General features: G+C 41.6%; 1 protein-coding gene across 7 annotated transcripts in view; it reads left to right on the forward strand.

The window, feature by feature from the left end:
- The window catches only part of MCF2L2 (MCF.2 cell line derived transforming sequence-like 2), a 194,507-nt gene that overhangs the window by 155,446 nt on the left and 24,367 nt on the right, over window positions 1-14,694 (forward strand). For all 7 annotated transcript variants that reach the window (XM_009677283.2, XM_009677282.2, XM_009677281.2 and 4 more), the window contains exons 21-25: window positions 760-885; window positions 6,193-6,414; window positions 7,852-7,944; window positions 8,251-8,329; window positions 12,720-12,792. In XM_009677283.2, coding sequence (XP_009675578.2) covers window positions 760-885; window positions 6,193-6,414; window positions 7,852-7,944; window positions 8,251-8,329; window positions 12,720-12,792 — 593 coding nt within the window. The remainder of the gene's footprint in view (window positions 1-759; window positions 886-6,192; window positions 6,415-7,851; window positions 7,945-8,250; window positions 8,330-12,719; window positions 12,793-14,694) is intronic.

Below are 14,694 nucleotides of genomic sequence, written 5' to 3' on the forward strand. Positions count from 1 at the left end.
AGGCCAGCTTTGTTCTTTGAGATTACTGTCCTTTAAAAAAGGATTTCAAGTTTCTAAATGTAGGTTTGTAACTTGCAACTTGTAGCACAGAGGTAGAGAATAAGAGATGGGGAAGATTTATAGTAATCTGCCCTATTCCTCCCCCCACCCAGATTATCAGCTGAAAAACATGCCGTATAGATTAAAGAAATTTCATTTAATTTAAGGAAGAGAGATTTGAGAAGTGATTTGATCATAATCTCTAAGCACCTACATGGGAAGTGACTGACTTCTAAGCAGAGTTTATTTATCTAGCAGACAAGAGCTTGCAGAGACCTAATGAGTGGAACCTGAAACCTGACAAATTCAGACTAGTAATTAATTTACATTTTTAACACTGGGGCTAAGTAGCTCTTGGAACAAATTGCAAAGGGAAATGATGAGTCCCCTAGCACCTGAAATCATTATATTAAAGTTGGATTTCTTTTCTAGCAGATGTGGAGTAAAAAACTGTATGAAATTCTGTAATATGCAAAAGATCCTTGTAAACGTGACAGAATGGTCCTGTCTCATTTTAACTGAATCCATGAAACTTCAAAATGTCCAAAAGCTCAAACTGTCTATCTGCAGTGATAATCTAAGTGAATGTCCTGTTGGTTTGTTTTTTTCCCTATAATTTTGCTACTTTGTCTATTCAGCACAGATTCCAGGGAGGATTGTCTTATAGTGGCTTCTGGTATAAGCAGATTTGAAGTAGCTGTCATATCTTTGTTTAATCAGGAAATGCTGAAATGTAGCAAGAACTCAGAAGGTACCGCTGAACTGGAAGAGGCCCTGGCCACAGTGCTCGATATCATCAAATCAGTTAATGACTCCATGCACCAGATAGCAATCACAGGATATGAGGTATTATTTGATGTTGCTCGTACTCTAGTCTCGACCCATGTAACGTTCATATCACCAGTGATCATGCTGTGCCCGTGTCTGGTACACTTTGCGGGAGCCTATGCCACATTCTTGAGTGAGGCCACTTGATAGCGTGTTGTGGTGACCAAAATACATGTCAGCGTACCTATCACATGGTGGTTTGTGTGAGTATGGGGAGGAAGTATGACTAATGCAGTCCTGAGTAATCACACCCAAAACTCATTTGTAGGTGAGAGGGAACAAGTATGACGGACACAGCTTAAGAAATTTGCTGAAACTGTCTGTGACCCCTATGCATTTCAAGCGTTTCCAAATTTCTTGCTCTTAGGGAGAAAAATTTGGCTTCCATTTGAAGTGGGTAATAGAATCCATCCCTGTGCGTGACAAGCTCGTTATCTGAAATACACAATAACAACCACAGTACAAATCAACAGCCATAAATGCATGTATCTCTCTGCTGAGGTTCCACTGAAGGCAGCTGACTTACAAGAACTTGTACTACCTACGAAAAATGAGTCCTTAAGTGAGAAGCAGAAGTGAATGACGCATAAGGGAGAATTGCATCTGAGGAAATGAGGCCTGAGGGTTATGTGACTACCCATTTTGAAATAGCTGCAGGGTGAAACCTCCAAGAAAAAAAAGGTTCTGAACAGTTTGGTTCAAAGAACTGTATGTCAGGGTAATGGGGTTTAGTCTGAACAGCAGTAAAACAGGATTTTATGGGGAATGCAACTTCCAGAAAAAGTGTTGGGATCTGTAACAACCTCTTCTGGGTGGGAAGAGTTATTTTCTGTTTTATAGGATAGAGTGGCTTCAGTAGTTTTAATTTCTGTAATTCTCTCCTTTGTTTAAGCGTGTTTGTGGTAGCTGAGGAAACTATACCTTCTGTGTCAGCATTAATCTGTAAAAGAATTTAACCACATACTCAACTGTGTGCCATAGATCCACTGCTGCACACAGCTGGAGATGCTCCTGTGGCTTATGCATTACATCTAAAACAAGGAAACAAGGTCTTACGCTGCAGTGGCTATACGGTGTTGAACATGAAGCGATGGCCATCTTGTTATATTAGTAGACACAGGCTGTGTGTCTGTAGTGCCTGTGGATCAGAGCAACATCACAGGCCCTAAGCACAACTTAGGTCTCCCAAAGCTGAGACACTTAAGTAAAGCGTATACTTGACCCCAGCCCTTTGCACAGATATGAGCTGCACCCATTATAAAGTGGTTAATGGGCTCTTTGTTGAGTGATTATAGCAGGAATAATTTCTTCACTCTCTTGCACTATACATCATTGCACTGAGAGTTGCCTTTAGATTAATAATACAACATGAGTTTTCCTTCTTAGTTTATTTTAGCAGTATCTTTCTGATGTAATTTATGTCTCATTTTCAGTTTTTCTGGGTAAACTGCAGGAAGAAGAGGCCTACTATAGTCAAAGTTGTTGGCTGAACAGAAGTAGTTTGTTAGCTTTTTAATTTCTCCAACATACAAGGTCAAATCCTGCATCTAACTATTTCTGCCACTGAAACATTGTTCTTAAAGAATTTTTTACTAATATCTCTTCTGATGGAGCAAACACCCCACATATTTTTGAATCTTCACGAAACAAATCTTTAAATCAGGAATACCAAAGAAAACATAGATCTCTCTTAAAGTGAAATCCTTTATAGTGGTGTAATTGTGGGAAGTAAAGTATTGTCAGATGAACATTTTATTTAGATATGGGGTGACATAGCCAAGGACTTAAACTGACTGACCCCATGCGAGGATTTGTCCAGATATATTTAAAACGCTCCCAGTAAAACACTTGAGACCTCTAAATCTCAATGGTAAAGTAATTTCAACTCTTTGAGTTTTTTTTTTTTTTTATTTCTTTGAACATGGGAATGAAAACAAACCTGGTTCACTGTAGTAGTCGATTTCCCTTTTAGCTTTCCTACTCTTGGGATAGTGTTTTGTTTCTGTTAAAGCAGTGGCAAAGCTCGTGTTCACTTTTCCATCACAGTAGTAAAAGCTCGAGACAAACTTTCCTTGGGAGCACTTTTGTTTTGTGAAAAGCTTTTTCTAAAGCAGTATAAATGAACATCTGGACACATCTCCGCTGGCTTTCAGGTCAAACTTTCTTTTAAGAAACTTCCAAACTTTCAAACTTTCTTTCAGGTTGAGTTCCTCAGACTTTCTTTTAAGGACTCTTTGGGGCCAGGTGGCTTTGGCCTGGTGCCACTCTTCTCAGTGCAAAGGGTGGGTTTGGTTGACGTGACTTTTGAACTGCTGGTTGCAGTGACAACCTCCTGGCCCCTCCTGGGGTTCCCAGTGACTGCTGCACACACTGGTAGCGTGGGCTTTGCTGAATGTGTTCCCTCGCTCAACAGTTTATTTTACGCAACAACAAAGCCTTCGTTTGTATCTGCAGGACTATTCCTGTGGGGCTTTTTGTTTGTTTAGTTTAGTTTAGATTTTAGTTTAGATTTTAGTTTAGTTTAGTTTTGTTTTAGAATCCATTTGGTTTTATCAACGTGTCTTTTACAGCTTTCTAGGTGTCAGGAGTAATACCTTGTGGACGCTTCCCCAAACCATTGTGGTAATGGCTAGTTCTCAGTGTCTCAGAGCTTCATTTTAGAAGGGCTCTTTAAAGCTTTAAAGCAGGCAGACTTGGGCCTGTGAACATGGGTGTGGAAAGCTTATGGAGCTGGCACATCTTTTGCTTCCCCAGTTTCCACTGTTTTTGGTTCATCCCCAAAGGAGAAACATAGATTTTCTCAGGTCTTTCCCAGATTAAATGTATACAGTTACAGCTATTTACCAAAAATCTCCTCTGTTGTTTTTAAACAGCTCTGTAAGGAGTGGGCAGAAGAGCTTCTTCAAGAAAGATGACATCATTGGCCTGGGCAAAAGGGATCTATTCAAAGGAAGATTATCTTGCCCCATCCAGATCCCTGCCCGTATAAATGTTGAGGTCACATTCACTTTGATGTACTCCTTGCTTTAAAATTTCAGAGCAGATTTTTATTCAGGAATTTCACAGAGCATTCCCATCCCTTTCCAGCCTCTACTTTTGAATTTGCCAGATTTCCATGAGATGACTGACATGCTAGTTCTGAGGACCAGACCTTTGCCTGTGCTTTCTCAGCTGACCTGAAAGTTGTGGAAAGGTGCGTCATGGCTGCATTTGTAGACCAGTGTTAACAGCATTCCTGAGATGGTTTGTTACATGATTATTAAGTGGGGCAAAAGAGTGAAAGAGGAACCCACTAATTTCTTCTCTCCATTCTACCTGTCTCAGATGCTCAGCTATGATACCAGATAAACACCTCCCATCGCTCATGAAACCACACCCCAGCTTGTGGACTCTTCTCCACACAGGCGTGGTAGAAAAACCTTTTAGAGAAGGACATTATGCTAGTGGAAAAGCAGGTTTTATGGTAGCTGATGAATGTTCCTAATTGCATGGACTGTTCTGCTTCTTGAAGACGTGCACATACAGGCTTGAAGGGCTGAACTCTTGTGTAAGAAATTGCTAGCCTGCTTTTTTTTTTTTTTTTTTTAAGGAAAAGCCCCCCCAAAAGTAGGGGTCTTGGAGAGCAGAAGTTTTAGAGATGTTCCTTACTATCACCCTAGCCTTTGTACACAGTCTTGCCTGGGTAGTTTACTCATCAGCTATGCAGCACCTGAGCATGCATATGTATCTCTCATCTTCCATAAACAAAAGATACAGTGTATTGTTCTGACAGGAAATAATTATATCTGAGTTAGTGATGAAATCTTCCACCTTAAATAAACATCCTTTTGGACAAAACATACTTGCTATAACCCTCATCCCAGACCCAAGATTGAAGAGGCAGACCTGTCACAAGAGCTGAACTGAGCTTCTGGAGCTCCCTGCCACACCAAACAGCAGCAGCTGGAGTGACAGGAGGGTCTCACCATTGTCAGAACAACGTGGAAAATATGTTTCTTCAATTTAGCTTTACATTTCATCAATAAGCTTACACCTGCATGCACATGCAAATACGAACACACAATACTGTGCGCATGAATAAAAAAGCCAACTCTATAAATTAGAGATGAGAAACTTATGGAAATTATTGGGGGTTTTTGGAATACTTTGGAAAGTCTCATAATATCCTAACTGGAGTAGCAAAGTACCTAATCAAAACCTGTTTTTGCAGGTGGATCTAGGGTAGAGGGTGGGGGTAGAAGGACACCAACTTGCAGTCCGTGCTTCAAGAAATCAGACATTCCCTCTGGTAGACATCTTCACCTTATAATCAACAGAACATATACGTGTTGAAAATATATCCTTTAATAATGAAGCCAGCTTGATCCCTAAACTTAAACAAAGCATTCCCTGAAAAGCTTGTCAGCAGTGTAATTGTTTTTGTTATTTCTTGAAGTCCATTAACATATAGATGTTGCCATTTCCTCTCTTCACACGTTACTATGCTCTTTAGTATTGAACTGTGCTAGAAACATTTGTGCTGATGGCATCTGAGCCAAACGTCATTTGTATCAGTTGAAGTATTTCGCCATCAGTGATCCTTGGACAAGGGCTTTAACCCAGAAAGGCCTGGTTGCTGCTTACTTTCTTTCTCCCTCAGGTACTTTTATGGCTCTTTAGTGCATTTACTCCCTCTTTGACCACAGCTGTGCAGCATTCCTAGCTTGCAGATGGTGAGCTGAGAACCTATTGATAGAGCTTTTAAAGGCTGCATTTTGCCATGGCTGGGAATTACACGCGTGCATACCTCTAGGCACTGGTCTGCGTCTTCAGACATCTAAGGGTTGTTCAAGATCTTGCCCAGGGATACGTAAGATGCTCGTAGCAGAGCAGAAACTGAACCTGTATCTTTGAGAGTCGAGGCCTTTGCTGGGACATCTGGATTACAGCATCCCTTCAGACTGCCTTGGAGTCAAGAGTCTTGGAAGCCAGTTGTTATTAGAAGAAGCTGCTTCCTCTGTGGTCATCTGAGGGGAAAAAAACAGCATGGCAGGTCCGAAGAAGTCCTGAAACTGATCTTAGACACTAACTATGAATAGGGAGACAAGCTGGGAATTATGGACATGGAAAACAGTGGGTTAATGTTTATAGGGAGAAATCACAAAGGTTTAGAAAGCAGACAAGAGCAGTTGGGCTTCCAGCTGCAACAAGTCCCCCCTCCAGGAAAAGGAAGGCCTAGGCACATGGCTTAGCCTGGAAACTTAAACAGCACTGGAGGAAGGGACTATGCCTGGGATTACCCTAGTGTGATGATGATATAGGCTCTTTTTTTCCTTTGCCTGCTAGGGGGATGTCAGTGAGCTTGGTAAGCTTTTGATGCAAGGTTCCTTCAATGTGTGGACTGACCACAAGAAGGGGCACAACAAGGTGAAGGACTTGGCTAGATTCAAACCAATGCAGAGACACCTCTTTCTCTACACAAAGATGCTACTTTTCTGCAAGAAACGGGAGGAGAACACAGATGGCCATGAGAAGACAGCTTCATACAGCTTTAAAAATTCTTTAAAGGTAATAAACGTGATAATGGGAGGGGAGAGAGAGGTAAAGCTACGTAGCGTTCTTAAAACACATTGGGCATTTTAAATACAAGATGGGGAGGTTTCCTTGTGGCAAGATGAAGAATATACCCGGAGCTATCCTGCAACCCTGAGTAAATGGAAGCTCCCATTTTAGTTTTGATTTGGAGACCAACCCAGCCATATGTCCTGCCGCTCCAGATCTGAACCTTGGTTTTGCAGCTCAGGGCAAACTAGCACCTTGTGTGTTCTTTGCTCAGCATCCCACGGAGAGGAGCATGACTGAATGGAGCTGCATCTGTCACTGTTCTGCCTATAAGCATCCTCCAAGTTCAGTTTTATCATGAACCTTGCTCCTGACGTCAGTCAGGCAGATATATGCTGTGACAAGAATAGCTACTGATGAATCACAGCATAATAGAAGTGCCCTTTTATTTGCAGGAATGACATTTCCAGATATGAATCAGGACATTTGCTGTTAAGTTTCACAAGTAGACCAAATTTTCCCTTCGAGCCCATTGATGCGACACTTATGACTTCAAACATCTAACATAGGTCATCAACTGTAATGCTACAGACCTATTACAGGGTCTGTAGTTGTAATAGAGCTTGGTTCAAGGAGTGAAGTAGTCATTGCAAATATAATTGTTACAAATGTTTGCAGCTTCTGTCTGTGGAGATGGCCTTGATTATGTGATGATTCCTGCTGATGAATTTTTGAAATCTCATTCTGAGGCAAGTCCAAACAAGGGTAATGAACAAAATACAGGAATAAGATGGGAAGAAGATGGTAAGATTAGTAGCAGCTGGTGTTCAAACTTGTGATTAAGAAGCTTCCATTTAAATAATATAGAATTATTTTCTCTTCCTCAGTTCCTTCTTTGTCTTGTCTAGTTAGGCACTTAGCTCCTGGCTCACCTTTTTTTTTCTTGTTTGCTGAAACTTACATTTTTTATGTTATCCAGACTTGCAGGTGAGTTGTTAAATCTCTAGATTCAACAGCACTACACCATAAAGCCCCATCCCATCCCATCCCATCCCTTTTCCTCTCCCACCCCAACAGGTCAGTGATGGTAAGCTGAAAGCACCACCTTCCTCAAACTGAAAACTTCTATAGGTGGAGAGGAGCCAGGATAGGGGTAAAAATTGACTAACAGTTCAAGCTTTGTTTAAAGCAATGAAGCTCAGTCCATGATCAGGCATTAACGTGTTACTTTTGAGCACCTTTTTAAAAAAATTTTGATTGCAACAATCAAATAAATGAAATGATAAATTATATTTTGAGAAATATATGTTCTGAATTTTCCTTTCAGTAGCTCCCAAGGGTGCAGAAGTGAATGCAGCCTTTTAACGATGCATCTCGGAGGAAATACAGTTTAAAGACCGTTGACATTTTCCAGATTCTAACTTCTTTTCTATTTTGAAACAGATGAGCACTGTGGGCATTACAGAAAATGTAAAAGGGGATAACAAGAAATTTGAGATCTGGTATAACGGCAGAGAAGAAGTCTATATCATTCAGGTAATGACCATCCTTTCTTTCCAAGGACTGTACTTCTTTTCAAATGAATTATTTCAAGGAAGTTTCCAGCTTCCTGACCTTCATTATTCTTACTTGGAAGGCTGGACAGAAGAACAAGGACAGGACCTTAGATTCATGAAAACCTTTCCATCTTGAAAAGTGCCCTCTGCTTTCTTTTCATCTCAGAGCTGGCCACAGGGTTTCATTCCCGTGTGAGACTGAAAGCAAAACGTAGGTTAGGGCAGCCGAGGGATTGGCAGCATGCTTTAACTAGATCTGCTTTACCTTTTTCTCTTGTGTTCTCAGGCATCTTCTGTTGAGCTGAAAAACACTTGGATTTCAGAGATTCGCAAAGTCCTGACAGGACAACTGGAAGCATGTAGAGGTAGGACACGCAGAGTATGATCCGATGATGTTGCGTTCCTTCTGTACTTGTGTGTGACGACATGGAGCTGGGATGAGTTACCGGGTAGTCCAGCGTCACCAGAGAAAGCAGCACAAACAGATCTACATGAGGATGAGCATAGATTCCTGGGTGGTTGCAACACTGCTGGGATTTATACCCTTGTTCTGATCAAAGAAAATCTCTTAGGACTTTAGAAATGGCATAGGGAGTGAAGTAATTATACCGTTCGCCATTAGTCCAAGACACAGCATTTTCCTCTGTTCTCCTTCTGAAGCTGCAACCCTAGGAACACATCCATTTTCATCAGCATGAGAGGAAGTAGGGTCCCAGTCCTCACCCGGTGTCTTCTTACAAGATCTGACCGAAAAGATGACAGTCCTCTTCCACACACAGCCAGACACAGGAGTTCTTCCTCTCAGTCCTATTGGTTTTTTTGCTTTGTGGGTTTTGGGGAGGTTTGTTTTAAATTCGGTCACCTTCCTTCTATTTTAAATTCGACTGTGAATCAGTTACTCCATCTCTCTGTCTTAGGTAGCTCCCTGTAATACATGATTCGTGGTGTTTCCCTCCCACACAGAGGTGTAGCCATGAAGGTGATTTGTGACATGCTCGATACGTGGATCGTTGAGGCCCCATAAGTATCTAAAGTAGTGAGACCACTTTTGTATTTAGACAGATAGCCAAAATTCAGTTAAGTTATTCTACATACTGTGAGAAAATAGTGATGGAAGCTATCTGAGATACAATTCCTTTTATGAACAAGAATGTGCAGAGTCCAAGAAGGCATATTTCAGGTTCTCTTGGGACAAAAAAACATAGCTGGGCCCATTGCAGGCTTTTCCAGGGCCCTGGCTTTGCTTTTCCCCTTGAGCTGCATCTTTTTGATTCTCTGCTTCTCTCATACACACACTTCTCTTCAAAGCAATGCCAGCACAGCCTCTTCACCCACATCCTTAAGTTTCCTGAGCAGACTTTGTCCTAGGTGGGAATGTGTTCCTGTGTTTTAATTTTAGAGGTCGCCTTTATCTTAATTGCCTGCTTCATAAAGATACTTAATGAGTTTTTACAACCTCCTTAAAAGGAGGGAAACAGTTATACATATTAGCGTCAACAATTTAGTCCAACCCATAACAATATATGTGTACATAAAGAAATGCTTGGTACTCAGATCTTTTGCTTCTCTTTTTGTTTTCATCCTTTCTCTTTTCATTCCGAGTCTCATTGCAGTCAGTTCCGCAGGAACTGGCTCTATTGAGGAAAGAATTCAGAGGCTTATTAGCCCAGTTTCAGGACTCAGTCTAGGGACTCCATGACATGACTTATCATATTTATTTCTGAAGTGTAAAAGCTGGCTTTCTTAGGCTACCAGATGAGAAAACTAGTTTATGGAGCAAATCCATGTCTTTATGTGTTTAACAGGAAACAGCGTTACTGCTGCATGCATGTATTTCTGGAAAAAAAAGATGGAGTTTGTATGTCACCTGTATGAGCAGTAGTGAAATCTGCATAGCACAGATCTATGTCCTGGAGTTACCTTGGATTTTCCAAGAAAGACTGTCCTGGACTCAGGACTGAAAGTTCTTGAAAAAATGTATATTTTGACATTCTTAATTGTTTTGGTTTAGGATCCTAGGATCCTAGGATGAGGGACCTCAGGAGATCATAGTCCAATCTTCCTGCTCAAAGCAGAGTCAGTTTTGACATTGGAGCAGGTTACTCAAGGCTTTATTCAGTCTGGTCTTGAGAACCTCCAAGAATGACTCTAATCCTGCTGTGTGTGTAAAGTCAAGCTCTCCCACTGTGAGTCCAGTAGCACAGCACTCAGAGAGGGCAGAAATTATACCTTATATGTTAATGCAACCCTTCCCATTGCCTTTTTCCAAACGATCACATGAATCAAAGCCTTTAGTGCAAGACTAAGAGCAGGCAACAAATGCTTTGTTCAGGGGCTTTAAACAGTTGTTTCTATTTCCAATCACTCGTGGAAGAAGAGACCTGAATTCCATGTTCAGTCCAAGACTGGATATTTCTCAAACTATGCATCATAATGACAGAAGACAGAGGGAAACATTTGTTTGTCTGGGCTGTTTTTAACGACTATTGTTAGGAGTTGCACAGAGGGTTGGAATGTTGGAAGGAACCAGCTGAGATGAATAAGTGAGCAAAGGGCAAAGGAGGTGGCCAAAGGTATGTGATAAGTAGTGTAACATACAGGTCATTACTGTCCAAGCACTTGACATACGCACCTCCTGTACAGTGAGCGTGGAATGTTGACAAGGCTGTGTGTAACACCTTGATCCATACACCCCAAAGAGCGTAATTGTCTCTCTGTTGCAAGCAAAGGAATTAAGGATGCAGTTTAAGGGATTTGTGCAAGGCTGTGAATCAGTTGTCAAAGACAGGAATATAGCTACTGCCAACCTCCCGCTCATCCTCCCAGCATTCCCACCCACAAAGACTTTGCAGAGATTAATCTTTCAGTGCTGCTCCTGTCCCTTTGTCTGATTTCCACTCACTGATAGGAACTTCTTCTTCTTCCAAAGTTAAATAGGATCTCAGCAATCTGAGAGTTTGAAAGTAGCTCCTTCGGTTGTCTCTTTACTTCTCAGTGTCTGACCTTTCTGGCCCTGGAAACCAGGCTGTCAGCATCTTTCTCATCATCTTTCTCCACTCAGCAGTAACTCTGTTGCTACCTTGAAGCTGTGCAAAAAGAGTCTAGAGAGTTAGAAAATGGCATCCAAATAACATTTTATTATTGCTATTTGTCCAGAATGCTGACTAAAAGCATTCTTTAGAGGGATGGGGACGTATTCCACTAGGCAGCTGCATGTGCATAAGGACTGAAGCACATGTGTTGCTAAACCCAAAGAAAGCTGTGAGCCGCAAAACTTGTATTGTGTTCTGGGAAAATTGCCAATATGGCCACTCTCTAGATCCAAGCTGTGCAGAGAGCTAGGAAGAGGTACAGAGGAAAGCAGGGGAAAGGAGGGGAAAGAATCTCTTCTGGACTGAAAAAAATTTGGATAGAAGAGCTATTTTGGATGAGCTGTGTTTCCAGCCTTTAAGATGACAGTATGCCTTTCTCTTCAAATGGCCGTATTTCATTTTGATTGCAGCAGCAAAATATGAAGTAGATGTGTTACAGGATCGTGTTGTTCCAAAAATCTAAACTCGTCTCAAGGAGAAAGCCAGGAAGTGGAGATGTGGAACCACAGCAGAAGGGATGAGTGGGGATTAGGGTTCCTCCTCAGAAGAGAACTGAGACAGCAGCTGTTGGAGGAGAGGTCTGGAGGAAGGACAAAAAGAGGAACTTTCCCTGTTGTCCAGGTGCAGCTCCTTGGAAAGGAGAAAGCTATGGTCATGGAAAGAGCTTAAAGGGAATGACTTTTAACTGATTCTGTACAACTGGATCATGTTGCCTCCAGCACATCCCTGGTCTTAATTGAGAAGAGCTTCTCATGCAGCTACAGGCATCCAAGGACAGTCGCTCTCTGGTTTGTCTCAGCTGCTTTCTGGTCTGATTTGGCTGTGCACAGAGGATGTGATTAGATGAGGTGTGTAGGCAGCGCTGACACCCTGCTTTGAAGATCTGGCTGTCAGTATGTTCCAGGTGACCTTTCAGTCCTAAGTTTGAGTCAACACCCATGAGACTCCCAGGGGAATCTCTTTCACTGCCCTTAGTGGCCTTCTGCCTTTTGAGCGTCCACTCAAATAGCAGACCCATTTCAGTGTGCAGTGAAGAAGACCTGTTGGGCAGAGGATGTGTCCTAGTGCTTGGCTTGAAAACATGTATTTTATAGAAGAGATTGGGCAGAAAACACACAGGTAGTACCGTGAGGTAGCTAGGTAAAGCTTAGCTCTAATCGAAGCCAGAAAGTGGGGAGAAGTGGGGATCTCCACAGCCACACATCTGTATCATTTAAGGTGAGCTGAGCTGAGCAGACCTGTGCTAATAAGAGGGCCAATGTCTCCTTAGCTTCCGTAAGAAGTCTGTGCCTGGGATATCTGTGCTACTGACAATACCATTGCTATGTGTTTAATGAGAATATCCCTTTGAAGAGAACATGCTTCGAGGTCAGGAAAATCCCACTGATTTTCCAGCTTTCCAATGAGAGGGAGCACTCTTGGAGATTTTCATTGAAGCTGAACATGTGACAAAGGCAACGTTGTTACTTTGGGTCTGCTCTGGGATCTGGTTTGCTTCCTCCAATAGTCAGTTCAACAGCTGAGTCTCTTTCTTCCTTTCTTATCCCTTTTTCCTTTTTCCTTTTTTTCTTTCTTTTCTTTCTTTCTCTCTCTCTTCTTTTGGGCAAACAAGGAAACAATTCATATAATTTGGAGCAATTTCTTTTTACTCTTTCTTTAACAGAAGCAAGCCAACTACACCAAAGAATCACCGAGAGCGTATACCATGCACCAATGAATTCCTCCAATGTAACCAGGTAACCACGGCTATCATGGCATATCAGGGCCATGTCTTTGACTTGTCTTCTTGCCTTTGCAGTACATAAATGCTTAGTGTTCTGTATTTAGCTTCCTGCATATGAATTCACTCAATTGTCTTCAAGTACTTTAAAGCCATGTAGATGCAGATAAAAGTTTTGCTCATGGGGAAACTCAAAATCACAACGCAGAATTCATTTCAAAGATGATCATTTGGATTTGCAAAGAAACCACATGCTCCAGATTAACTTGAAGTTTAGACAAAATGTATTAGCACATTTCCAGGATGTTAAGTGGAGATGTCAGCAAATCTGTGTAATGACCCAGTTGCTAGGCAAGTTTAATTTGCACTGGCATGACATAACACTGTAAAAGTTTCCTTGTTATTGTTTTAGCAGGATCAACTAAATCAAGAGATCCCAGGTAATGCAGCCAGCCTTTGAGAGCTGAACATCTCCATGCAAGAAATTTTAAATAGGTGCAGCACTGTTAATCCTGCACCTTGGGAACAGAAGGAGAAAATGATTCCAATAAAAGGTGAAATGAAATCTTAAAAAGATTTCAGTTCAATCCAGATGTATATCCCTGTTACAATGCTCTTGAAGTGGGAGTTTCCAAAGCAGAAATTGTAGATAAAAATGACAGCAGAGAGTTAATTAACTCCAGGAAGAAAGGCCACATGATTAGATATTTATCCTAGAATGGCTTAAACTAAAGGAAAGTTAAAGTGCTGTTGTCCTTACTGTACAAACTACTCCAGAGAAGGAAAGGTTAGATGCTTCTGCTCTAGATGTTTGTTTATTATAGTGACTGGAAGAACATGGTAAGCCTTCATAAAAGAACAAAGCAGTGGGCTTTCTTGAAGGGAACAAAGCACATCTGTCCCATTGGCCATCCTAAGCCGAGACCACCTTGATCCTCTCTAACACGTGCCTCAGAAAGGAGCAAAGACAGCAAAAGATGGCTCTACAGCGGCTGAAATTAAATGGTGGATCTAGGATTCATCAGGCAGCGGAGCCTCTTCTGCAACCTGTTTTGGGATGCAAAGGTGCTATTAAGCCAATGATAGATAGTATAAGCCAAAGAGCAACCAGCATAATCAGTGCTCTGCCAGTGGTTGCAGGCTAATTAATTATGGAGATTTTATCTAGCCATTGGAGCACCCTCTCCTGGGTTGCCCATGTATAACAATGACTCTGCTGTTTAACGGGAATTGTCAGCTCTGCACTGGGACATTAGGGGAGTCTGTTTGCAGGACATCCCCCCTCCCAGAGCCATATCTGTTTTTAGCTGCTTATGTGCCATCACAGCACTTTGAGCTGCAATTCCATGAGATAAGGCAAGGCTGGGCTGACTCAGGGTCAGAGCTGAGGTGTCCAAGGGGGGGCTATCTTGCAAAAGACACACTTGGAACTGGTGTCCTTAATAAAGGTGGATATTGAATGTCCCTAAGTCCTGTTCAATCTATTTAAATTCTCCCTCTGTAAGTTTCTGTGCTTAATCTTAGAAGGAGATACACTGTGGTATCTATTGCTGCTATATCTCTCTCAAGGGATGGCTGCTGCATTTCAGTGATAATGAAATGATCCCTTTGTATTGTTTTCTAATCTATTTAAACATATGAAACTTAAACAGCCTGTTGTCCTAACTGCTTAACTATCAGCTTTCTTGGAAATGACCAATTCAGTCATATATCCATGTAAAAATATCGTATGCACGCAGGCACACACAAAACCTTTCAAACACTTGGAGTTTTACTGCAGATGCTGTTTCAGAGAACTGATGTGGTTTTTTGGAGTCTTTCTCACAGCTGTAAATCTTTGACTCTATCAGCTGCATGTTTCACAGTTATCTCAGCCTAGCTAGGAAGGAACAGAGAAAGAAGAATAAGGAAGTGTGAG

The sequence above is a fragment of the Struthio camelus genome, chromosome 9 (assembly GCF_040807025.1).
Source record: "Struthio camelus isolate bStrCam1 chromosome 9, bStrCam1.hap1, whole genome shotgun sequence".
NCBI classification, from domain to species: Eukaryota; Metazoa; Chordata; class Aves; order Struthioniformes; family Struthionidae; genus Struthio; species Struthio camelus.